Here is a 26,904-nt window from a genome sequence, read left to right on the forward strand (position 1 = left end):
GGACCGGGCGTGAGGCGTACTTCGCGACTGCTCAAACGCATGCGCCACAAAGTCAGGGTTGGTTTCAGTGCAGGGTCAGAGGGAACAGCTGCTGTCACTTCAGAAGGTATGAGTGCCTGAGACAAAGTGCGAATGTAGTTTGGTTTGATTCAGTGGATCTTTTCTATAAACGCGCGTGTGTGGCGCGGAAGTCGTTGTGTTTATAACAGCCAAGGCTAAAATTAGCCAGCACTGCAAGTTAGCCCACGCTATAACTCCAACATGACCCTTCATTAGTTGCCAGCTAAGCAGCTCACAACTTGCTCGCTAGCCTTCAGAGAGAGCAGCTAGTGGGGAATGAATGAGCTATTTTGCTGCCCCGCTCCAGTTACCTCTCTGTTCGTCTTGGCGTGCTTAATTTATGGCCATAAGCTAGCTGCTGGCCTGGTGACACAGGCGAAACAACCCGAGACCCAGCTAGTCGTGTGAGCCAGTTATTTGGTGGGAGGGTTAACGCTTAGCTAGTACTCTACTTGTGTCTCGTTTTAAACGAAGCCCCTAAACTTATTTTCTATTTCTAGCAGGGAAAGTGTGTGATATGTCGCTGTACGGCATACTATTCACGGCGAGCCTCAACCGCTGTCACAGCCGTTAGCTTACAGAAGCTTCACCTTTTTTCACAGCTGAAAACCAAATAATTCGTGGGTGTTTCCTGCAGCTCCCTCAGAAAGTGTCCTCAGCGAGGAAGCGCAGTTTTGATTTAGCGACAGATAATTCATTTGAAACAACTGCGTTCACTAACCGTTTTTACAGGTCTGTTTAGTTCCGGTGTTGTGCCAAAAAGTGATTTCCGGTGCTTCTTTGTGTTTATGTCTAAAGTCTTTGGTTCTGATACATATTCTGCAGGCAACAGGACTTCAGATGTCGGTTATATTAAAAATAAAGAAATCCTCTGTATCTTTAAGTGTTCTACATTACAGTCAATCCAGTACTGTTTTGGCACTTAAAATACCTTTATGGTATATTTGTTACAATTTCTGTGTTGAAAATGGCATTTTTAATTTCAGTGAGATTTTTAAATTCATAAATAATGGATATATAAAAGTTGCTTTGCCAAAACAGATTGCTGTCAAGAGGTAGAAGCTACAATGTTCTGTCTATCTTCAAATGGTTTGATATTATTCATTAAAACATGCAAATACTGTCAATCACTTTTTGTCACATCACTGGTTTTCTTTCAAAGACTTCAGTATTTCTATTACACCAGCAGCGTTTAAGTACAGATGTCTATAAAGTGCACATAAAGTTATCTGCTGGACAGAGACTTTCACTGTCTGACGTGATGATTATTGATTATATGACTTACAGTTGGAAAAGTACAATTTGGCTGAGAGGCCATTGTTTAAGAGTATAGACTGTATATTAAAGATGGCTATGAAAGACCTCGTTTCTTGACAACTTTATTTATAGCTTCATATTTATCACAACAAGTTTAATTTATAAATATTTTTTATCCTCATTAGAGTCAAAATGTAGAATAAATAGAATCATTAGCGTTGTCACAATACTATCGTTACAATACAAACATTTTAAATACCACTGGGAAGATTTTGACTGCTCCATGCTGCAACAATGGAAGTAATGGCGAAGCAGTCAGAGTTAATTTTCCCACTTATAAGTAAAATTTAACAAATAAGAATTTAAGATCAAGTTTAGAGATTTGATTCATTTTACAAATTTAGATAATTTCATTTCAGATGTGGCCGGTGACAGGGAGGTCTGGGCTTCCCTGCTTAGGCTGCTGTCTGCGCGACCTGACTTCAGATGAGTGGAAGGAAACGCGTGGATGATTTATCGTTTTAATTATGATTGTCAGAAATGTTGGTCCAGCGTGATTCATTCTTGAAGAATGTGACTGATGGTGCCTCTGTTTAGAGTTTTTCACATGAAGCAAATCTCAAAGTTAACTTGATATCTGAGTGTTTCTTAGTGCCAGACTAGTCAGCAGGAACGTCGCTGGTTGAAATGCACTTGAGGTTTTTATAATCCCATTTCTTCATGGTGACAGCAGCACGCCCTTTATCAGCAGCTTTGGTAACAGATTTGTTGTACTCACGTTCACTGCTTTTTTTGTCAACTCGTCTTTCTGATAAATTCCTGTTCTCCGACTCTAACTGGTGCTCTATTGGTGGATAAATACACTGATCGAGACAATATTTTACTGATTAATTTTTTTGCTTCAATGCTTCATTTAATGCACAGCTCTGTAGTGCTCTGTTGTGAACCCATTGTGAGTGTGAGTATTGCACTGCGACTACAAATAGAGCTGCAATAGAAAGGTATCTAGGAGCAGCGTGTGAATAAAAAGCATCACATTAAGCCCGCTCAGCCCCCAGGGTTTAAACAAAAAGCAACATGACATAATAACAGCGAGATAGAGCCATTTTGGGACACATACAGACTATTTAAATAAAGAGTATTTAAAAATAAAAAAAACAGTCTGGATGAAAGACATCCCCTGAATGATGGTGGTGGAAAACCCACTCTAACACACTGGTCTGAAATATTTCTCTTGGTTTAGCATCTGTTGACTGCATAATGTGGGACTGACATCCTTTTAATCCCTGCCACACCACTCAGTGCCCTAAGGACGGAGAAAAGAAATGTCCCATCACAGAATGAAACTGAGTACTTAGAACAATTCTGGACTGATTAGCAGTGACTCAGTGGGAAAAGTAGACCTGAACCGTGGAAGCTAAATCCCCCCACAGCACTATAGAGTCCTCGCCCTGCAGGTTTAGGCTTTTGCTTGTCATTTGTCACCTGACTTTAGATTTGAAAAACCTAGACTAACCTACCAAGTTGATAACCACCATCACTTGCATATCGCGGTTGTTGGTTGTTGGCAGCACGTAGCTCCAAGCTGTCCCGTGTATGTTGCATTGGCCGTTGCAGGATGGCTCCTTCTGGTCATGAAGGTCTTTGGACTGTGAAGGTATCAGACTGATAAAAGCTCTCTTCTATTGGAATCCATTTGTATTGTGAAAAGTAATGGTTCACTGAGGTTCAAGCTTAGCTTAAAAAACTGATTTGTAATGTGTTGATGTCTCGATACTGTGGAGCAGAGTAACAGTGGTTAATGGTGTGCTCTCTCTGTGTCTCAGCCTGGTTGTCCATCCAGCATCATGGGAAAGAAGAGTCGGGTGAAGACTCAGAAGTCAGGCTCAGGAGCCATGGCTGTGGTTTCCCCCAAGGAGATGATGAGCCTGATTGCTGAACTGTTGCAGAGTATGTTTCCATTCAAAGTGCTCAAATAAAACCATTGTGTGCACGTACACTGCTCCATTATTTTGTGAGTACAACAAATATACCAATAAATCAGGCTATAATAAGGTAAATTATAATATTTTTGATTTACACACCAGTAAAAGTAGAGAAGAGGTCAGTGAGACTGACCCTAGTTGATGTTATGCATTAAGTGTTAAATTTTAACAGGCTCATTTTGCCCTGGTGGGAAAGGATAAAGTAAAAATGGAGATACAGTCGTAAGCATCATCGGATCATTCTACACTGCAATGTTGGGACTTTTGAGGTGCTGTCAAAAGTAAATACATTAGCATACAGACAAGCTGTTTAGCTAATACTAGCTTAGTTGTGTGTTTTGATCAGCTGCTCTAAGTCCTGATAGCTCAATGCATAATGGTAGATGCAGAAAGTAGCCCTGATCCTGCATCAACAGCAGGCATTAGACCAGTGACTTTCTGCAGATGTTCAGCAGCCTTCACGTGCTGATTTCTGCTCTGTGCTTGAGTATTTATTGTTCCTTCTGGTTTCTTGGATAAGGTGGCTGTATCGTTGAAGTGTTGCCAATGTGTTTTCCCAGAATGCAGCAGTGCAGCAGCCTCTGCTGGTAAAGAGTGGGAGGAGTACCTCCAGATAAGAGGCTTGGTGGAAAGAATCCGCAAAAAGCAAAAGGGTAAGTACATGTATAGTATTATGTTAACACATGATTGAGACTTACATACCCATCCCATTGGACTAAATGATAATAATGTTGTGTGTGTGTGTGTGTGTGTGTGTGTGTGTGTGTGTTCAGGCATGTCCATTGTGTTTGAGGGCAGCAGGGAGGAGCACTTCCCTGACCTGATGTCTTGGGCTAAGGAAAACGGGGCCTCCTGCGAGTGCTTCACTGTGGCCAACTTTGGGAAGGAAGGCTATGGCCTGAGGGCCACCAGAGACATCAAGGTTTCTACTTTGATTTTTTTAGAATTTTGAAGTTACCTCCTGCTTCACCATCACATGAGCAAACATGGGATATTTGATAGAGGAATAGCTTTTTATCCTAGAACTGCCAAAGAGCTCATTTTGAGTCCCAGAACTCAAAAGTAAAACTTCAGTGTCTTTTTTGAACACTTTTGCTCAAATGTATCATATAATTTTGGGTTGTGTGCAATTACAATGTAAAATATTATAACAGAAAATAATAACTGTTGCAAACCTGTAGGTTTTGCAAAAACTTTAGAGAACAAGGGTTCTCTAAAGGAACCAGTTCTTCTAGAGAACTGGTTCCCAGTAGTTCAGTTCCTTGGAATTGTTATTCCGCCCATCAATCCTGGTTATCTGTTCGACTTGCACAAAGGACAGAGCGCAGTGGTAAAGTGCAACTTGAGCTCTTTGAAAGCCCTGCACAGACGGCATGCTAACGCTAAGCTGGTGAAGAAGCCAGAGCGATGTTAGGCGAGTGAGTGCCGACTCCAGCCCAGGGCTCAGACCGTTAACTTCAACAGGTGACAAACTGATGAGCAGTCAGGCTGCAGCCTCATGTTTCTAAAGTAGAATCGATTTACTGTTTGTGCTGGTTTTCGTCTTTGTGTTCATACCTAAATACTGAGAGAAAGATGGTTTATGTCCTCATTGGCATAGAGCTTTGTGTTGGTGTGTGAGGCTGTAGGTTTATATTAAGTGTTAATTATGAGACGATGCGCATGAGCAGCCAGAGATCGAACCATGACACCATCAAACAGTTCTGATTAGTACTCATCACTCTACCTTTAGAGCTATACCCACTCGAATCAGCATCGCTCAATTCATATCATTTCCCATCCCTATACTGGTTACCCAGTAACATGTCATATTTACTCACAGCAGCTTTCATATCACATGTGTCATGTGACAGGGGTCAGGATGGCTAAAGTTAGCACATGGAGATTGATGGATGAACATATAGGAGACTGTAGTTATTACATGGCTGATATTGAACCACATCACAGGGGGTTGACAAATGAGTGGAGAGCTGGCTGCTGGTTCGTGGCTGTGCAGAGCAATGGGAGCGTGTTGGCTGTCCAGAGTGTGGAGAAGGAACCTGAGCAAGTAACAGCAGTAGAGTCGGTTATGACAGTTTGCTGGTAATGACTGTATTTGTTTTAGCATGCCTTTACTGTTTCCTTTATCTGGGGCAAGTGTTGGTTATGCATCCATCATTTTTATGCAAAAGGTGTTTATGGCATCATGGCTTCACATCTTTATGCCACACTTGGTTTGTTTAGCAAACTTGTATTGCCAAATTGGAGCAGTCAGTGCCAGGGAGATGGTGCTACTTGGATAACTGTGCAGCAGACACAGATATCCCTGAAAGTAGCAGGTTAGGCCGACCTGTCTGCACCCCACAGGCTTTCAGTACATCAGTGTCAAATCCATTTTAAAATCAGAAGTTGATAAATACTCTGACCTCTTGGAAGAGGCTGACCATGTGATCTGTTGTGCTCACTACTATTTACTGTGTGGTTTACAGGCAGAGGAACTATTCCTGTGGATTCCCAGGAAGATGCTGATGACAGTGGAATCGGCACAGAACTCTATACTGGGTAAGAAATGAAGTTATTTACAACTCGTAGCTCATTCCATACAGTTGTACACATTAAGAGGGCATCGCAGCACGCCAGATCTCTTCCTCTGAAAAGTAATCTGCAGTCAGCCTGTGGGGCTGCTGCAGGACTCGTGCTGGGTCAGTACAACAGGAGAAAACAAAGACGTTGTTGGACAGGCCCAGCAGTGGAGAGGAGACATGTCGCAGACACGATGCATGTTTGATTTGCTGCAGTAAATACTTTTCTACAATCTGTAATCAGACGACAGAACAACACAAAGGTTTTTATTAGTCAGGTTTCATTTTTGCCACGTTCATAGATCTTTTTGATGTTTTATTTTACTTATTCTAACATCAGTGCACATATGTAGAAATCATTGTAATAACACTGTGATATGAAGGGTGTATCCTTTTTTAACTAAAGGCCATCAAAGCTCGCGGTGCATTTAAAACACAGGTTATACGCTGTGCCCCTCCAGACACGTGGCACATGTCCGTGTGACAGGCTCGTCCCGTGCTGTGGAGTCACTGCAGCCATCGCTGCTGTCAGCAGAGTGAGACGTCACATTCCCCCTCTCTCTCTTTGTTTTGGTCCTTACTGGTAAACGGCTGTGGAACTGAAGCACTCTGAAACTGGCTCATTGTTTGAATACACCTTAAAGCACCATGAACAAGAAGTTTTTGCTCCTTGTATTCACTGGCATCAAACCCACCAAAGCACATTGCTGGGTGCTGCTCACTGGAGTTGTTGCCACCAGTTCAGCCACAGTTTCCGTCAAGATGCAGCAATGTTTAAATCGTTGTTACGGAAGAGAAAAAAATCACAGTGTAACGTGTTAATCTCACGGTAGTTTACTTATATTATTATAAGCCTTTAAAAATGTTGGAATTTAAAAAACTGAATAAATAAATGCATAAAAATATGATTGCTGGTCATATGACCCTGTGACCTCTTTATGGCAGGTCCTTTGTATAGCCAGGATCGGATCCTGCAGGCCATGGGGAATGTGACGCTGGCCCTCCACCTGCTATGCGAGCGAGCCAACCCTGCTTCCTTCTGGCTACCATACATCCGCAGTCTTCCTCAAGAATATGACATACCTCTGTACTACCAGCAAGAGGACGTGCAGCTCCTACTGGGCACACAGGCGGTGCAGGATGTCCTCAGCCAGTATAAAAACACTGCACGCCAGTATGCTTACTTCTACAAACTGGTACAGGTGGGCAGATACACCAAACAAGACACAGGTTGTCAGCAAGTATCAGTGGGCACTCTGAACATAATTGAATCTTAACCTGATATTGAAGCCTGACGTCTGGTAAATGGTACAGTTTGCTATTTTTTAAAGGAAGGTTGGAGGTTGATTACTGGGTCAACTGGTGGCTTTATTACTGCCAGTTTGAAGGCCCATCAGTAGACAAAGACTGAAGATGAATTACCGTACTTTCTGGACAATAGAGCGCACCTGTATATAAGCCGCATCCGCTCTATTTAAAAAAAAAAAAAAAAAAAAGATATACAAGCCGCACCCAGCTATAAGCCGCAGATATCTATGATGAAAAAATAGATATTTACTGCATGTACAGAACAATCTTGTAGTGCAAATGTACAAGTATGTACCTGAACAGATTCTTTCCGAACAATGCCTTTTAACACGGCAGCAACTTTGCTGATTAAAACGTAACAGAACCAAGAGAAAATAACCGCTATTTATTTACCTCCATTTTTCCTGTATTTGAAACCACATGTCACTTTAATCATCTTCGCTGAAACCCATGAAGTCGTCTTCTTCAGTGTCGGAGTTGAACAGGCTCAGAAGCGCTTCATCACATCTGTCTCCATCAGTCTCGCTCTCCGTGTCACTGTCATCCTCCGGTGAAGTTGGCTCTGAAGGTGCGCCGCTCTCTTCGCGCAGCAGTCCAGCCTTTCGGAACCCATTGGTGATGGTGGATTCTTTCACAGCACTCCACGCTGTTAGGATCCACTGACAGACATCAGAAAAGGATGCTTTTCGCATGCGGCCAGTTTTTGTGAATGACTTTTCACCGCTTGTCATCCAAGTCTCCCACTCAACCCGTAGTGCAGCTTTAAATGCCCGATTTACACTGATGTCAAGTGGCTGCAAAAACTTTGTTTGTACCTCCAGGAATCACAGCTGGAATGGAGTTTGTTTTCTTGATCGCTGCTTTCACAGAATCTGTGATGTGGGCCCTCATGCTATCCAAAACAAGCAGTGCTTTTTTTCCGGTGAAAAAATCCTCCCGGGCGCTTCCCATAGCACTCCGTTAACCATTCCTTCATTAGACCTTCTATCATCCACCCTTTGGTGTTAACTTTGACCACTATGCCTTTCGGGAGTTGTTCTTTCGGCATAGTTATGCGCTTAAAAATCACCATTGGTTGAAGTTTTTGTCCGGATGCCGTGCATGCCAGAACGCAGGTGAAGTGCGTCCTCTCATGGCCTGTTGTTTTCAACAACACGGATGATGCACCTGTCTTGTTAACGGTCCTGGTCAGAGGCAGATCAAATGTTAAAGGTACTTCATCCATATTGATTATGTCGTCTGGTCCGATGGAGTTTTCTTGTATCTTTTTTTCAACGAATTTGTGGAAGTTTTCAACTTTTTCCTGATAGTCAGGGGGGAGTTGCTGACAGAGAGTGGTCCGTGCCCTGACGGACAGGTTTTTACGTTTCATAAATCTGAAACACCATGACGGCCCACCTTTGAAATCTTTAATATTCATTTCGCGGGCGATTGTTTTGGCTTTCAGTCGGATCTGTACAGTGGATACACCTCGGCCACCTGCTCTCAGTGTCTTCACCCATTCCTCCAGGACATTTTCAAGTTCAGGCCACCTGCTTTTATGTCCTCTGAAAGCTTTTCTCGACTTTTGGCATTGCATGAGCTCTTCCCGCTGCCGCCTCCAACGTCTCACCATAGACTCATTGACGCTAAGCTTGCGTGCAGCAGCGCGGTTTCCCTCCTGGATAGCAAGATCGATGGCCTTCAACTTAAAACTTGCATCATACGAACTTCTTCGTGTGGTTTCCATGATGAAGGGGCGAGGATTTGAAAATAATTACCAGTTGGTAATTTGTTGTGCGTGTTCTATCTGCTAAAGAAAAAGTAGTGTATTCTTCTTTGCATTGATTTTTCATCTATCTTGTTTTTTATTCTAATTCTGGTTAGAGTCCCCCTAGTGGTGGAAGAAAAATCCACAGAATAGCCGCACCTTTGTATAAGCCTCATGGCTCAAAACCTAGGGAAAAAGTAGCGGCTTATGGTCCAGAAAGTACGGTAATAGTAGGACAACTTTGACCAATCATATAGGAGTGTGGTCCAATGGAGACGGAGAAGGAATTCTCAATCAGCTGGAGTGAGACTAGATGCCAGTAGTGTTACAAGTAGCTGTACGTAATGTGTCTATGATTATGACTATTTTCGTTTTGTCTAATGGTTAAAATGTTATTGTGAAAATGAAGTAATTACTGATTAAGGTGAAGGTGATGCTTGGCTCAGTAGCGCTTCGACTCTTTGCCGGCCTGGCTCCAGTGATGGGAGGAAGGTTGTTCAGCCAGTACGATGTTGCTGAGAGCTTACTTAACAAATGATTTCTCAGGTTAAATGAAGATAGTGAGATGGGCTGCATGTTTTCAGAGGAGCCACAGGATCCAGGGTCACAGGGAGGATGGAACCTTATTATGAGTTACTCTGTGGGAGCAGAGTTTGGGTAGCTGCTCGTATTGTGATGACACATGGAGTCAAAGATTTGCATCCTTGAACTTGAGCACAGCACTTTCAAAGAGACATCTACTGTAATAACACAAACTTTACAGAAGCTTGAGCTGCAAATCGTAGGACTGCAGCTCTGCTTCCTCTCAACTCAAAATGTTCTCAGAGGGTTGAATGAATTTGGCTGGGAATGAGAGCCGCTCCACCCAAAGTGGGATGGGCGGCGTCTCCTCTAGCAAGAGCCAAAAAGAAATGTTCACCTGCTCAGTTTGGGGAGGGGGCCCAGTTGGACCAAGGTGTCCCAGCAAAGTGCCAGTTGAGTGTAGCAGGCTTGTCATGTTGCTGTCCCCACCGCGACCAGGAGAGGGAGGCATTGTGTCAGGATTGACATGGAGAACAAACCCAAACATCTAAAATTAGCAAAGGAGTTCCAGATGGGGCCGAACCACAGATGGGCTCCTGTCGTCACAGACGAACTACGGATTATGATCTGATATTTTCCCTTCTTTGGAATTCAATTGGCTTATGAGCTTCTAATCAGACTGTGATGGGTGGAGGAGGATTTTTTTATTTTATAAATCAAAACCAGCACAATCTTTTTTTACAGTAAGGAGAAAGATTCGGTTTGTGAACGTGTGAAGATCACACACTGGCTTTTTCTGTCCAGTTTAATGTGCCAACAAATTGAGTGAGATGTAGAGAGTGATTATATGATGAAATGTTGCTTAACAGCCTCAGACAACAGATAGTGGGATGCTAATCTGAAAATATGCTAATGTTCCATTATTAATCTCAATCATGGTGAAATGCCAGCTCAGCTTTGATCAGGACTTTCCACGGTTCTCTCTGAAGTCGGCCTCTTCTTCTTAAGGCAACAAAAGACCGCTTTTTCAAACGTTTCTTTGAGGTGTGTGTTAAATTGGATGACATACAGGAAATGCAGTTCATTTTGCATAACGACAGCAGGTATGAATGAGAGCTATATGTGGCTGAATCATTTGTTTCAGATGCACATATAATGGCGTGTCCCTGTTAGAATGACTGTATATCTTTATTGTTGAGCACAGTGATGGAGAGATGAAAACTCCTCCACACTGACGAGAGGGACTGATTCAAGTCATTAAGAAACTTCAGAGGAACTAAAGGTTATCGTTTAAGTTGTTGAGTTTAGGGTGAACTTGGTTTGTCACACACTGCTTCTGTGTTTTACTTTGGTTTCTGTTAAATAATGGCATGAAACTATGAGGTCCAATGTCATGTGTGGTTGATCTGAGGTTGTATCTACCTAACTGTAGACTCTGGTAAGGACCTGCTGATCTTTTTACTTGCCAGGAAAAGATCAGCAGGTCCTTTACACGGGACCAGGTAGGCTTGGACAGCCTTTTTCCATTTAATAAATGAAATCATCATTTGAAAACAGCATTTCATATTTACTTAATTGTTTCTTTATTTGACTAAAACGTGTGACAAACATGCAACAAACTGAGAAATCATGAAAGGGGCAGGATGTCCCCCCTCGTTCTCCTCTCCTCATACCCAACAGTCACAGGCAGATGGCTGCCCCTCTCTGATCCTGGTTTCTTCCTGTGCAAAGGGAGGCTTTCCTGTCACCAGGTGCTCGGTCACAGGGGCTGGTCTAATTGTTGGGGTTCTTCCTCTTATGTTTTAGGGTTTTTAGTTGTGTTGATTTGGTGCTAAATGAAAGAAAATGTATGGTATGGTTTTCTGTGCACTGTAAGGTCAGAGCAACAGTGTACAACTGCAGGGTCTGTATTAAAAAAGAAAAGGGGGGAAATGCTGGAGCTACTCTGAACTTGACTTTATCAGGAGGAGAGGTTGTGCACGCACGCCTGCCTCAGGGTAAAATGGTGTGTGTGGTCACACCGTTTTACCCTGCATGCAGTGACACTGATTCATCCCTACAGATGAATTCACAGAGCCGTACTTGTCAAGTTAAAGAAAGTTCTTCCCAGCCGCTCCTCATAAATCAGCCAGCTTGATGAATTGACCAGTGTTATCCATTTGCATATACATCAGTCTGAGCGTAGAGCTCATAAATGCTGTTAGTATCACAGTTTGTCTGTAGAGTTCACCTGAAACAGCCAGTGTCCCTCTACAAACAAGTCTTTAGCCGCCATTGTGAAGTGCTGCCCAGCTGTTGGTGGTTGTGTTGAAGCATCACCACCTTTATTTTTAGTGGTCACAGCAAGGAAGTACTACATATGTAGAATCACAGTTGTAAGTAAGTGTTGAGTTAAATTAAGATTGCAAACAAAATCATCTTTTTAAATGGGAAATTTATGTCTATCACCATCTTTGCTGTTGGTCCTCACACACATGCACACTCTACATTAGTGTGCCTGCGTGTATACATGCTTGGATATGTGTCTGTATGTATAATAGTAAACACACACTTTCCAAGTTTTAGGATCATTCCAGCGCATCTCTAATGAAAACTGCTTTTCATATCAGCCGTGGAGTGTTGTCATTACCCTGCAGTGCTCACCTGGGTTCGTGATAACTCGACAACAAAGTGGCATAGAAGCTTTAAATTGATACTACAGGTGTATCTACTGAAAATGTCAGACGAGTTTGAATCTCAGTGACCTCGAGGTCAAGGTCAGAGGTCAAGTTTTCTGAAAATCTCATGAATGCAATAACTGCAGAACAACATAGGATTTTGAAATTGATACCAGATGTAAATGGCAGCTACATTGTAGCCACAGCCACCCTGGGGCGCACTGACAGAGGCGAGGCTGCCGGACACTGGCGCCACCGGGCCCTCTGACCACCACCAGTAGGCAACGGGTGAAGTGTCTTGCCCAAGGACACAACGACCGAGACTGTCCAAGCCGGGGCTCGAACCGGCAACCTTCCAACTCTTGAGCCACGATCGCCTGTGTAGGTGTATCTACTAAGAGGGTGACACCAGTATCTGATATTTCCCATGTTTCCCATGTCCTAGGCCTGCTCAGGGATACCCTCGACAAGGCCCAATGCTGTATTTGGTGATATGTTAGCAGAGCGTCTCTGACATTAGTACATATGCGCATGCATATATCCAACACGCGGGGCAGAGGGACGGTGGGGGTGAATGTGGGCGGTGTATGTGTTGTGGGGGATGGGGGTTTGGGATTGAGGAAGGTACATTTAGGTCAGTTCAAATCCGATGTGACAAGCTAATTTTCCAGCCCGGTCATCTGAGGAGGAGGAGGGAGTGTGTGTGTGGTGCATGGTGTGCTAGGATGGATCAGATGAGAGGACGCACCTCCATGAGCCATCCTGGCTCAATCGTCAAGCCTAAAGGAACCAGAGCTGTTGCTCTTTTAGTTATGCTGCAGAGACGCTAATCTGTTTGCACCGCTACATCGCAGGGACTTTGTTTCCAAAGAAATTTAAGGCCCTAATTATTAAAACTGGCCTTGGATTAAACTATAGTTAGGCTGAGGTTTAAAGAACTGGGCCTAGTATTGAGGGTAGCTGTCAGAAAAAGAGTGAAACGATGTAATGTTGTCTGCAGTGATGGACTCATGACGGTTGATGTTGAGTTCACGTGAATGTTGATCATCGTGGAAAATGGGAATGTGGTTCAAAACGGAAATGGAACAAATATTTATGTGACCAGGAATGAAAACGAACAAAGATACACAGCAGCTTCATTATTGTCCAGGATTTAAACTGTTTTAATAAGTAAAAATATTTTCAAGAAACAACGTTAAGGCTAACCGGTGGATTCTTCTGTATCAGTGCAGGTAGCCAACGACAGCAAAACTACTGACTGCTTAATAGAGTGGACAGTATACTGTGTTTTGGGGTTTGTTCTTCTTGTAAGTCATTGCTGCAGGCCGGGACGTTCCAAAGTGATCCCTGTTAGATGGATCTTCAGGTCCTAATTTTCCACCAAGTCATCGGTTCTGTTACTGGTCAGAGAACTGTGGTGTGGTACCGTCTGTACTGCAGTACACATCCTGTAAAAACTTCCTTTATTTGACTTCAGACAGCATGAAGTCTATGACAGTTTTAAAGCCATGCTCCATGCTTTACAATGGCCTTAATGCCTGTAGTGTTTCATGTCCACTTTAACAAGATCCAAATGCACCAACTCGTTATGAAAAGGTCATCATCAAAGAGGACGTGAACATGCTTTTTAATGCTACTTTGGACCTTTTTAACATGTGAGTCTGTAGCAACTGGCTCTGTTTTTGGAGCCAGCCTCACTTTTAGTTTGATGTTATCTGTTGTTTAATATTACAAAAAAGTATACTGTATGTTGGTGTCACTTAGCTTCCTGGTGGAGCAGGTGACTGTATGTCACAAGGCCTCAGTGCCGTGGCCTGGGTTCAGTTTGACCCAGAGACCTTTGCTGTCTCCCCTCACTGTCTCACCGTCCCACCACACTTTCCTGTTTTAAAATAATAAATAAAAAATGGTGTTAAAAATGCCCCGAAAGTGTCGACGTAGTGTTTTCAGTATTCAAATGGATATTTTATTGATCACGTTGGACAACAGACCGCAGGGTGCTGAGTCGTGTGCTTGGTCCGTTCTTCAGCAGCACTGTAAACTGGTAATGATGAGAATGTGTTACTTTGTAACCTCAAGCTGTGTTTCTTTGGACTGTAAGCCACACTGTTGGTAAAACATCAGAGCTGTTACACCGGCAGAGCCACCCCTCACTGAGCAGCTGTTTGGTCTTCGAGTTGTTCTTACTCTTTGGCCTTTCGTTCGTATTCCTTCATTTTCGTCACGAACTCCACTGAATTGAACGGTTTGCAGCTGTGCAGGTGGTGCAGGTGGTGCCTGTGGCTTTGGTGGAGGAATCTGTGGCATCCATGGACACAGACACTTAGACAGGCACTGATTCAAATTACCCAAATTGATGAGACAGACTTACGACGGCTGCTGGCCACACCAAATTAGGCCGACAGAGATATATGTGTGGGGTCAAGTGTCCACTAAGAGACTACACACTGACACACACCCCTGTTGTAGCCATGTATTGTTTGACAGGCCTCTCAGGTGAAACCACACACACACACACACACACACACACACACACAGTTTTGTGATTATTTTGTTCTTATTCCCATCGTGTCCACCTTCCCCAGACTCATCCCACTGCCAGCAAGCTGCCCTTGAAGGACTGCTTCACATTTGATGACTACAGGTCAGTGCGTAGCAGCGGTTTACATGTTTGTTTACCTTCTCCAGACTCTAGCCTGTGAATAGCAAGCTTTATTACAGCTCTGTTGTGACTTTTATGTACTAACCTTCATTTTGGTGGTAGAGAATCACTATGAGATCCACAGGCAGGGTTGTAACATAACTACACTCACAGTCAAGGTGGACATGTTTATAGTAATGGGCTGTATATAGTGCTTTTATAATCTTACTGACCATTTGAATTGCTTGACCTAGCTCACATTAAATTTATTATTACAATCATTAACCTCGTATGCATTTCTTTGGGCCATGGGAGGGAGGCAGAGCACCCAGAGAGCACCTATGCTCTCTGGGATGGAAACGTCACACAGAGAGGACCCAGCCAACTGTATTTTGAACCAGTGATCTCCTTGCTGTGAAGCCACAGTCCTAACCACTTGTAACCCTAAACACTACTTCTGGACAATTGTAATGAATTATTATGAGGTTGATTCAAAATGCTGCAGTGAGAGTACTGACAGGGAGAAAGAGAGAGCTTGTTGTTGGCTTCTGTGTTCATTGGCTCCCTGTTAAATCCAAATTTAAAGTCCTGCTCCTCACATACAGGTTCTTGAATAGTCAGGCCCCCGTCGTAAAGAGCTCATAGTACCATATCAGCCCAGTAGAGCACTGAATGCTGACTTACGTCTGGAGCCTAGGATATTTAAAAGGCAGAGCCTTCAGTTTTCAGGCCCCTCTTCTGTGGAACCAGCTTCCAGTTTGGATTCAGGAGACAGACACTATCTCTACTTTCAAGATTAGGCTTCAAACTTTCCTTTTTGCTAAAGCATATAGTTAGGGCTGGACCAGGTGACCCTGAATCCTCCCTTAGTTATGCTGCAATAGACGTAGGCTGCCGGGGATTCCCATGATGCATTGGGTGTTTCTTCTTCTTCTGTCAAAGGTTTCTTCCTGTTAAAAGGGAGTTTTTCCTTCCCACTCTAACCATAGTCTTTGGTTTTCTGTATTGTTGTAGGGTCTTTACCTTACAATACAAAGCGCCTTGAGGTGACTGTTGTTGAGACTTGGCTTCATATAAATAAACTAAAAATCAAAATCAAATCCATCCTGGGCTTAATTTAATGTCATATAACTTGTTTTAAGATTCTCTTCTGCCAATGATCAAAGTACTTTGTGGCAAATAGGACGTCTGTCACTAAGGATGTAGATCAGGCCAGTTACTAATTGGAAGGTTGGTGGTTAGATCCCAGGTTACTCCTGCATGCTCAAGTTTCCTTGGGAAAGACCCTGAATTGGAGTGTGGATGTATGTGAATGTTAGATTAGGTGTAGAAAACCGTGTTTGTATAAATGGGGGATGAGGCGTGTTGTATGTAAATCTCTTGAATTGTTCTAGTGGAGTAGTAAAGCACTGTGTAACTGACAGTCTGACTGATCTCCGTATTAGAACGAGAAACATGTTTGTTTGATTAACAGGTGGGCCGTATCCTCTGTGATGACCCGTCAGAATCAAATCCCTACTGAGGATGGCAGCCGGGTCACCCTGGCCCTCATTCCTCTCTGGGACATGTGCAACCACACAAATGGACTGGTGAACACACACACACACACACACACACACACACACACACACACACACACACACACACTTGTATACTTTCCAGGAAATTGATTCTGTCCATTGGATGTTACCATTCATGTGAAAAGGGAGATGCCATCTCTGAATTGCAGAGTGTCTGTCACCATCGTACGATGCTTTAGGTGCAGCTATTCCCCAATTCTGTGTGAATGGTGCTCATAGCCATTGATCAGTGGCTACGAGTACCACTCTGCATTTAAGTTTTATCTGGTCGTTCAGTGATGACGTGACGAATCCTACTTCCGGGTCTAAAGTAGTCTGCGTTTAATATGGCTTTTGTGTTGTTAACATGTTTAGTGTTATGTATTTTCTTCTATTTGATCTCAAAAAGCTCCTAAAACAGTCAGTGATCACTGTTGACCTCCCTCGGCTTTTATTGCCGCTAATCATTTATTTAAGCTCAGTTTTTAAAACCTTAGGATGTAACTACAGCCCAGCCCATGCAGCAGTATATGAATGACTAACCTCGTATTGTGGATGGATTATCTCAGTTGTTCTCCTGGCTGAAGTTTGGTCCTTTTACAGCATCCTGCCATGCGATTACATTTGTTCCTGACCACCGAGAACACTCACGTTAACTTTTATCGAGTGGAAAAAAAGTTAGCTTGTTTATATTATGCTAACATAGCTGTGTCGCTAGCGGTCACGTAGCACATCATTATATAGCAGCTAGCCCAACTTCAGTAACCCTACAAACGTCACTGCTGTTTAGTTTTCTGTCTTCATTTATGCTGGAAGTGATAACAGAGCTGTACGTTTTAATTTGTTTCCAAAACCCCGCAGTCAGGACATGCTATATTGTATTTAGATAGAAGCTAGCGAGCTAACTCCCTGCTAACTTCTAACTCCGTTAAATGTCATAAATTCCGTTTTCATGGATGCCTGGATGTTAAACTCAATTGTTACACCTGGTAGAGCAGAACGCTGATCATTTTATTAAAGATGAAAGACTTTAGACAGTTTTTCAACTCTCAGTAATGCCATAGTGATCGTTTGATATATGGACCTGCAGCGGAGTTTAGGTCCAGACACGACTAGTGACGTCAGACTGAATGACCGGATTGAAGGGTCTTTACCTTAAAATATGTAGCATCTCTCGGCAATTTGATTTTATATACATGGAATCAAATTGAATAATCTGCATATTAATGATTATGAAGTTGACCTCAGTCAGTGGTGCTATTTTTGTCATCATGCAAATGTACCGTGGATAAGGTTGGGGACAGCTGCAGTCAGCTGAGACTGAAGAGTTACTGAAAACACATCCAGATAAACAGAATCAACTTTCTGGGATTTCTTACCTGGATGATTGAGGATACATCAACACACTTGTGTTGTAACCTGATTGTTTAGCACAGGGTAAATATTCTGACACGAAACACTCTGTGCTCTTCCCTCATGTGATAAAAATTATAAGCAGTATGTGGTTTCATTTTCAGCAAGTTGGAAAACATTCTGCTGAAATGAAAAACTAGAGATGCAGTGTTTTAAGCATTTCTTTTTTTTTCTTTTTTTTCTTTTTTTTTACATTTAAGGTCATCAAACAAATATTTCCAATATTTGTTTGATGAGTAATATTGCAAAAGATAACCCAAATAAATAGTTTACAGTGAAAACTGGAGATTTAAATAATTTTATTGAAGGAAATGTTATCTAGACCTACCTGGCTTTATATGAAAAAGTAATTGCACCTTAAACATAGTAATTGCTGGTGCCGCCCTTGGCTGCAAAAACTGTAAACAAGTATTTGCGAAAACGAGCAACGGGTCTCTGGCATCGCTGGGAAGTAATTTTGACCCACTTTTCTTTGCAGAATCGTTCAAATTCAGACAAACTGTGGAAGGGTTTTGAGGATGAATAACCTTTTTCGGATCATGCCAAAGCATCTCAATGTGATTTGAAACAAGCCTTTTACTCCACCACTCCAAAACCTTAAATTTGTTCAGTCTTTGTCTGACTGGACATCAGCAGGGCACAAACCGATGGCCAGCCGTTCTCCTTCAGCATCATCTGGTATTGAGCAGAATTCATGGTTCCATCAATTACAGCAAGTCGTCCAGGTCCGCAAGTAGACCGCCAAAGTAAAGACGATGCACCACCTGGCCCCGCCTATATATTCTGTCCATTAAAAACTATGAACAGAACGTCCACCACCCTCCGCAAATGAGTCTGACTTACTGCCGACAATATGAAGCTTTGTTCGTACAGGACCTGAATAAGTACGCACTCTGGCATAGACTTGCCCTGTTTGGCTGAGAAGTGTGAAAGCGTTTTTCTTTTCTTTTTCCCCCCTACAGTTGGAGCACACACCCTTCTTAAGTAGGGTAACCACCACCCCCGTCTGCCAGTCCTAAAGGACAAACACATGTAGTGTTGCAGAGCAGTGCCAGCCAGGGTAGGCCTGCAACATCCAAAGGCTTCAGGGGTGAATCTCAAACAGTTGCACAGTGGCAGGGCCCCCGGGGTGGCTCAGTACGTTAGTGATTTCAGCTCTGTGACAGGCAAGTCCACTCCTCAGACTTCGAGGAGATCCTCAAAGTGTTCCTTCCACGGCCCGACTATATCATCAGTGGAGCGTCCCACTGCTACTGTAAACAGTGTGTAAAATACCGCCTCCCCCTCTCGACTTGTCTGAAGAATCACTTTGAGGCCAGCTGAAGTCTTGTTCCGTAGTTCCACTGAACTCCTCCCACACCCGACTGTTGTGGAAAATACTTTCTCATTTCACTGCATATTCAGTCTTGGATGGCAGTTTATTGGGGTATTGTCTCTTAATTTTTATTTCTAAGTGAGCTTTTCCTTGAAGGACCTCTGGTTACATCCATCTAGCTCATGGGAAGCAACCCAATAGCATGATGTTATCATATTTTACTGAAGTTTTTTTACATCAAACTGAAGGTTTTTCTTTATATTTACCTTTAAATGCAAATTGGCAAACTTCAGTTTTAGTCCCCTTTCCTGCATTTGTCTATGACCTATAGATTAGCATTACAGTGTGTGGTGGCAGTGTAACATTACTGCTTGGGAAGAGTGTGGACTGTGGGCCCTCACATGTCAGACTTTCTCTCTAAACTGAGATTATTAAGTCAAATATGTTGCAGCTTGCTGACATTTGGAGCCACAGCAAAAGCTCTGACTGGATACGTCCTGCTGCAAATCCATTTGGTGAGGGCTGCGTTGATGACATTACTTTTAAACTTGCAGATCACCACCGGATACAACCTAGAGGACGATCGCTGTGAATGTGTGGCACTGCAGGACTATAAGGAGAACGAACAGGTGACGAGATCATCACTTTGGTCTTTGTGTCTCATGTCTATGTACACAAGAAAGCCTCAGATATAGAAGTTCAGTTAGACTCAGTACAAACTCTATGTGCCTTTTTTTATATCGCTGTGCTGCCATTTTATCTTCCATCAGCAGAAATTTGTATAATATTTTAGTTGTTGTTGTGTAGTGACAGCACCTGAAGTCTGGAAATGAACGCTAACAACATGTGACTGAGAGTTGTCGCCAAGAAGGCGTCTGATGATGATTGTCAGTGATGCAGCCACAATCCTGTGTGCACATTGTTTCAGTATTCTGAAAATAGTATGTTAACAGTATATTTTATGTTATTAAATTCAGTTCAGCACCAAATGACAACAACACTTGCTTCGTTCTAATGTAAGTTAATGACCAGAGAACACTCCAACAAATGGATGAGCCCATAGGAGCACGCGCTCTGCTCTGCACATGAGCAGTTAGCAGTTTTACAGCTACTCTTTCATGAATCCTTAAAAGGAAAGTTGGAAATGAACCTGTAATTAGCTAAGACAGGTCAAGTGATGGCTTAATTACCACCAGCCCGAATAACTGAGCTGTCACTCAATAACAGAGATTGATCATATTTAAGATCGGATCAAGTGCCATGCTTCAGTCTTAGTCTTCAGCCAATGCCTGTCTGTGTGTTAGCCCTGCGACACACCCGTGTGCTCGGCCTTTCGCCCTGTGGTAGCTGGAATGGGCTCCAGCCCCGGCGACCCTGGTGAGGATAAGAAGATGGATGGTTTTTGCCATTTTTATGGCTGAGGGGCGAGCAAAGAGGCGGGCAGGCAGCGTGGACACCCAATAGTGTGAATGCAAAAACGAGGTGACATAGTCATCTGACATTCATGCCGTCTACCAAAAGTCTCGGGCGAGTTTGAATCTCGGTGGCCTTGAACTCAAAATGGCAGTTTTCTGAATACACGGAGGATTTTGACATAACACAGGTGCATCAGTGTTTGTTTTTTCATTGTAGCATTCATATGAAGCATCTTGACGCGGCTGCTGTTGTGATTTGGGGCAATACAAGTGAAACTGACTTAAATTTTAAGAATTACAAGCAAACAAGTAGCTTAGAAATAAGCTGACTAAAGCAAACATATTTCTAACTGTTGAACTCCTTAAGATATATGCCAAGTTGGATATACTGCGTTCATACTGCTAGCATGTATAGATCCTGCTCACTACGGGCAGGACTTTGTAGAATCTGACCACATGCTCTTTCCACAGATCTACATCTTTTATGGCACGAGATCCAATGCCGAGTTTGTGATCCACAATGGCTTCTTCTTCCAAGACAACGCCCACGACCGGGTGAAGATCAAGCTTGGTGTTAGTAAAAGTGAACGCCTTTACGCCATGAAGGCTGAAGTTCTGGCGAGAGCCGGCATCCCAGCGTAGGTTCAACCGCTCGATCAGCAGATCTCTGCACGCTTTAATATGGGTCAAGAAGAGCTCCGGGCTCACTATAAACTCATGTAGATGCACTTCTGTCTTCCAGCAGTAGATATTTCCACCAATTAGGCTCCTCTTTGCTATAATTAAAGCACATAATGTAAATGTTGCAGCCCCCCCCCCCACCAAGTTTCAATTTACTATCCACCCCAACACTTTCATCACCAAGAAGCTTAATCAGTTTATCATTAGCTTCTTAATTTTATGCAGCATTCTCAGTGCAGCATTTTTAATCAGACGCCTTTAATCTCTTATTGATGGCAGCCTAAATCTCAAAAGTGGAAATTAAGTGAAACAATCCACGTTGTTGCTGGGGTGATATGCTCGTAGATGGTTTTCAAAGGGACGAGTCACAGACTTTGTGTCGGACCTCGGTGACATGTGGAGTCGCTGCTGTCATCACTCTTTTCCTACAACATGAAGATCAGTCTGAGCAGGTATTTTAAGTGGCAATAACAACCTTTAAACACGCTGCAGGGCGCAGACTGAGGCTTCCTTAGCTGGCTGCACTCCTGCTTCTGCAACGTTGGACAAAGGGATAATTTAATAGGAAGAGTAGGGAGGCAGCTGTAATGCATTTGTTGGTTGTAATAATGCTGACCCTGTGCTGCTCTGATCGCCACATCGATCACTTTGCTGAGGCAGGGAAATATTGTCACTTAAGGTCTAATATAGCCGTGTTTTCTGGCCTCCTGCTGACTTTCACAATCCACAGGAATACTGGAAATTGCAGTTATTAACATTATTGTTCAGAGGCCAATGGAAAAATCAGATCTGCGAGTACGAGGTGAACTGCAGGCAGATGTCAGGCTTGCAGGGATTTTGTGAAGGCTCACATGTGGACATCCATTAGTTTTTAAAGGAGCCTGTTCTACTTTTCCCTTTCTGTCAAACTAACGGTGGTCTGTGTTAAACATGGCTGCAGATTCAAAGAGTGAGGTCAGTGTGAAGCCACCAAGAGTTCAGGTTCAGAGTGCTGTAAATACTCAGTTTATCCCTGATGTGGTCCCCTCAGGTGCTCAACAACAGGTAGCCCAGCCCACCTGTTGGTGGAAACCTTTGGTTTACATTTCTCTCAAAGGGAGGGGAGCTAACAGACAGTGGATGAATTACAGGCTGCATCAGTGCTGGGGATGAGATTCTAGTCTTTAGCTGTGCACTCCGGAGCCTGAACGAGCCACTGCTGGTCATTTTTACGTAAGCTGCCTCACCAGCTGTGTCTGCAGAGCACTCACTTTCAACAAGGCGTTCGTGGACAGGCATGCAGAACATATTTCTCACATTATACAGGCTGGCTCTGTGGTTTGCACTATTATTAGGACAGCTTCAGATGTTCAGATGGATATTTGTCTGAAGTGTCAAATACAAAGCATCAGGAAATGGTTAGCCAAGGTTAATTCTGATCATATGTGAACATGAAACGCACGACTTATGGTTTTCAAATTGATACCATAAGTGTGTCTAAGTTTCCTGAATGTCTTGTGAGTGAGAGGGATGTTAAAAGCAGCGGTGAACCTGCTGGAAGGCTCAGGGGTAGCTCTGTCGTCCCACGGTGTTGTTGGGTGAACAGCTTTTGGCACTTCTGTGTTGGTTTTATGTTTTTCAGCCCAACACGATGCTGCTTCATTCACTGTCTTGTTAATGACATTGATTTGGATGAGATCGATATAGTTATCTTTACTAGTTACTCATTGCAGTGAAGTTACAGGATGTATAGCTCAGTACCTCTCTCACTACACCATCCAGGTCATGTGCTCTCTTCTTGTAGTTGAGGTTTTTAACATATAATTAAAAACACTCTTAATTAATTTTCCGGTTAAATTGTGGAAAATAAGAATCAGGATTCTTGTTTTTTCATCACCTGCCACTGCATGAAAAGGTATTTTGTACTGTGGAAGCTGTCCCGTATTCTGGGAAGCAAATGGTACAACTGTTGCTTTAAGAACTTGTGTGCAGAGCTGTGGTGTTGCTATGGTTTAATAACTCTTTATTCTGCTGTCTTTCAGCTCCTATGTTTTTGCCCTTCACTGCAATGAACCCCCAATTTCAGCCCAGCTCCTCGCCTTCCTAAGAGTCTTCTGCATGACGGAGGGTAAGGCGCCGACACATTCCCAAAGTGAGATGAACCCAGACATCCTTTGACCTTTGGAGCCTGCCTCTTACTACTTGTCTTCTGTGGCCCTGCATATACTAACATGTGCGTAATTTCAGATGAACTGAAGTACTACCTGCTCGGAGAGCGTGCCATCAATAAGATCTTCACCCTGGGCAACAGCGAGTTCCCTGTGAGCTGGGAGAACGAGATCAAGTTGTGGACATTCCTCGAGACTCGGGCTGCTCTTCTACTCAAGACATACAAGACCACGTCAGAGGTCAGTGTGGCGGAGGTTTAGGCTAAAGCTTCTCCGTATTTCAAAGGCAAAAATATTTCCTGTGTAGCCTTCTGAATAGCAGACGTGTTTTTATTCTCTCCTGTTTTTCAGGAGGACCGCTCCATGCTGGAGAAGCCTGATCTGTCTCTTCATTCCCGCATGGCTATCCAACTCCGCCTGGCTGAGAAGCAGATCCTAGAGAAGGCGCTGGCTTGTGGCCGAGCCAAACGTCTGTATTTCCAGAAAAATCTGGAGGAGGGGGCGTCGCTGCCTTGTTATGAGGAAAGCGATATCGCTTTGCTGGAGAATACTGAAGCGGATGCAAAACTTCCAGTTATCCTGCGTAAGGTGGAGGAAGGCCAGGAGATCCAGGTGGATGAGGACAGCCCTCTCCTGAATGGGATGAAGGTGGTGTACGGGACTAATGCAGAGGCTAATGGAGAACGAGATCAGGACGATAACGTCAGCACAGATGTTAACTCTGCTTTGGCCTCGATGGGAGGTTCGAGCCAAAGGGAGGAAGCTAACCCAAGTGCCAGTCGAACTGAAGACGAACCCAAAGAGAACACTGTTTAAATAATTCCAGTAACTGCCACACTCCATGCTGTTTATTTATTTTTGTGTCTCTCCAAGGACTCAGAAAAATAGCTGAAAAAAGAAATTGAATTAAAAGTCATGGAACTTCTGTGTGTGTTCATCTAGTGTGGCTTTTGTTAGTGCTTGGTTGCCTTCCAGGCTTCTATGCAGAAGATATTTTTATTACACTGGAGTTTTAGTTCCCTTTGAAACACAGGTGTAAACTGAAAGTGCATGTGGGAAGAAACCAAAGGGACAACAGCACCTCGAGGCGACTGTTGATTTGGCACCGTTTAAAATTGAACAGGTTCTAGAAAAAGGAGGAAAAGGTTTTAGCTGAACATCTCTACAAAGCCAAACTCTGCCTGTGATGTGAATGTGTTGGTGTGTGTGTGCACCACTCTGTCTGGTTAATGGCAGAATGCTCTGTAGCTGAGTCAGGTGTTCAAAATGACACGCTGATCTGGAAGTTTTGCATTGGAATATTATTTAGCATTTTAAGGAGTAACTAAGTAACCTGTAGTGTAAGCTGCACTGATTAGGAGTAGTTGTGGCTGCAGTGAGAACTACATGATGAAGGCGTACAGCAGCAGCGACTCGGTGAGACGCAGGGAACGCCTTTGGAAGCTTTTTCTTCACCCGCCTTAAAAATGTGCTCGTCCAATCACTGACATGTGACAGGTGGAAACGAAGAAGAGTGTGTCGTTCTCTAGGTCGCCATTGATTGAAGGAGTGGCCTCAGTAACTGTGTCTGCGCTGGTCACGACTGAAAGTCTGACAGGCCTGCAGTGTAACACTGTGGACGTCGGGGCTTACCCCACTGGTGATTTCAAGCTGACTGAATGTGGCAGCTCTGTAGATCTTACAGGGATGCAGACCGAGGCCTCAGAACCTGTTTGGATGAATCCGTTCTGGATAAACGCTGCACAAAGATGTTGGACGTTACCTAGCAACTTCTTTGCATCAAGCTCTGGCAGTTGTATCTTATTTTCAACATGTCTTCCTCGGTACATTTCTTGGTTCCTATTAAAAATGAAAGCACATACAGTTTTTCTCAGTCATTTCTTTGGAAGTGGAAACAGATAAAATGCTGTTAGAGTTAACAGCGCTATTATAGTTGCAGACTAAACATAGCTTGTCAGTGTTTACCACAGAATTGGATTGAAGTTATACCTGTGATGGAGACACCAACAGGACACGCCCACTTTGTTAAAGAAATACATGCTACTGCAAAGAGTTTTGGAACAATATTGGCTCCTCCCTGATCCAGATCAGCCTCAGGTTCTGCTGTTACAGTCAGCAGAGCTAAAGAGAGGATCAGCCTGACACTGGAGAAACAGACCGATGAGCTGGTTAGTGGCAAATTTCAAAAAGCAAAAGCACCATTCTTTCTGAAAGCTAAAGTAACCCTGCAAAATATACATTCATATGCTCGGGGATCCCACCCAAGTTTATATTTAGCAAGCAAACACAGTTAAGGGAGCAGATGATGTGTGCCGCCGTCATCCTGGGAGGCTTTGTGCCATTAAAGCCTAAATAAATTCAAACCTCAAAATCATTAAAGATGTTCTTTATATGATCATTCCAGCCCTGAACAAAACCAGCTCAAAGATAACCGTGACACTCACGCCCATGATGGATATATGTAACCTGCTGACCACAGCCTCTCCATACATACCACTGTGTACATGCACTACAGTTGGTATGTTGTGAGCCTGCGAAAAAATGAGCACCAGACCCCTTTGAAATGTGTTGATTGGGCATTTCCAGCTTTTTTTTTTGAGTCACTAATCATGTCAGCTCAACAGAAGTCTGGATTTAAAGGACGGGTGTAGCCGTCATGATGTTGCCCACTGGTTGGGGAACTCTGCCTTTGGAGTTCTTTAGCTTTACATTTGTAGGGTGGGGTGCTGAGTTATCGTTTTTAGTTTGTTTAGTCTCCTGCACTCACTAATTGTACAGGTGCAAGACACAAATGTCTGCTAATCAGTGCCAAACAGATCAAAATCTAGAATTTAACAGAAACTGAAATAAACCTTTTGGATTAAAAAAAACTGCTCCATCAGCAGAAACACTGTGGAGAGGGTTCAGTGACTGATATCAGTCGAGGTGAAGCAATTGGTAAATGGACACAACTTGCCTCACGCTCCAATGGATGCATCATAGAGCAGCTTAGGGTTGGGATTTCGCCCAAGGATATTTGGCATGCAGACTGGAGCAGCCAGGGATCGAACCACCAACCTTCCAATTAGTAGGTGACCTGCCAGCCTGATTCTATCAGTCAAACTGACCATGCTCCTAACTTGTTGAATACTAACCTTTGGAGCAGCTGCAAGTGTCCAGAAGTTGATCTAATGAACTGTAACAGTTATGAAGAGTGAAATTAGCTATAAAACAGCTGTTTCAGGCTATAAACACATCATTTTCTTCGCTGTAGCTAAATATTTGATGCAAGCACCAACCTTCAACATTGAGCTTCCACAACAGTTCCTAATCCTGTCTAAATGGCCAACTTTGCAATAAAATAAAAATCGTATTCATGGTCCAAAAACTGATTTTGGCCTCCGTGGAGAGTTTGCCTCTTCAAAGCAACTGTGTGGTTGGTGAATACATTGATTTTTATGAATAACAGGATAAATACACTGGAATGAAAAATGAAGCCAACGTGTTCATGCCAAAAACTCCGCTCACGTTACTGGACCTGTGTGTCAGCTGTTGTGTTGAGCTACATTTAATGGAACTGACCAATAATATCAACTGCTGTGAGGTGCAGAGTGTCCAAGACACTTTTGCAATTGGTGCAGTTTGTATTTTATT

General features: G+C 43.3%; 1 protein-coding gene across 2 annotated transcripts; it reads left to right on the top strand.

Annotated features, from left to right (window-relative positions):
- On the top strand, positions 1 to 24,196 carry setd3 (SET domain containing 3, actin histidine methyltransferase). 2 transcript variants are annotated; one of them, XM_082515750.1, is made up of 13 exons: positions 1 to 106; positions 3,144 to 3,267; positions 3,863 to 3,955; positions 4,076 to 4,224; positions 5,771 to 5,843; positions 6,809 to 7,065; positions 14,686 to 14,744; positions 16,216 to 16,330; positions 19,583 to 19,657; positions 20,915 to 21,081; positions 23,146 to 23,231; positions 23,351 to 23,511; positions 23,623 to 24,196. In XM_082515750.1, exons 2-13 carry the CDS (start codon positions 3,165 to 3,167, stop codon positions 24,085 to 24,087), a joined length of 1,803 nt encoding a protein of 600 aa, XP_082371876.1. In that variant the 5' UTR covers positions 1 to 106; positions 3,144 to 3,164; the 3' UTR covers positions 24,088 to 24,196. The 2 variants fall into 2 exon arrangements, with proteins under 2 accessions (XP_082371876.1, XP_082371877.1); XM_082515751.1 differs by lacking the exons at positions 20,915 to 21,081; positions 23,146 to 23,231; positions 23,351 to 23,511; positions 23,623 to 24,196 and adding an exon at positions 19,836 to 19,855 and having other exon boundaries at positions 19,583 to 19,725.
- Positions 24,197 to 26,904: the final 2,708 nt, after the last annotated feature.

This window comes from Aulonocara stuartgranti (assembly GCF_965226115.1).
Source record: "Aulonocara stuartgranti genome assembly, chromosome: 19".
NCBI classification, from domain to species: domain Eukaryota; kingdom Metazoa; phylum Chordata; class Actinopteri; order Cichliformes; family Cichlidae; genus Aulonocara; species Aulonocara stuartgranti.

What these genes read in the sequence shown, in the direction of transcription:
- setd3 (XM_082515750.1), top strand. Translation starts at nt 3,165, where the DNA reads ATGGGAAAGAAGAGTCGGGTGAAGACTCAGAAGTCAGGCTCAGGAGCC. An exon ending in ACTTCTACAAACTGGTACAG is followed by an intron (nt 7,066 to 14,685) that starts GTGGGCAGATAC and finishes CACCTTCCCCAG; the next exon opens with ACTCATCCCACTGCCAGCAA. An exon ending in GCAACCACACAAATGGACTG is followed by an intron (nt 16,331 to 19,582) that starts GTGAACACACAC and finishes TTAAACTTGCAG; the next exon opens with ATCACCACCGGATACAACCT.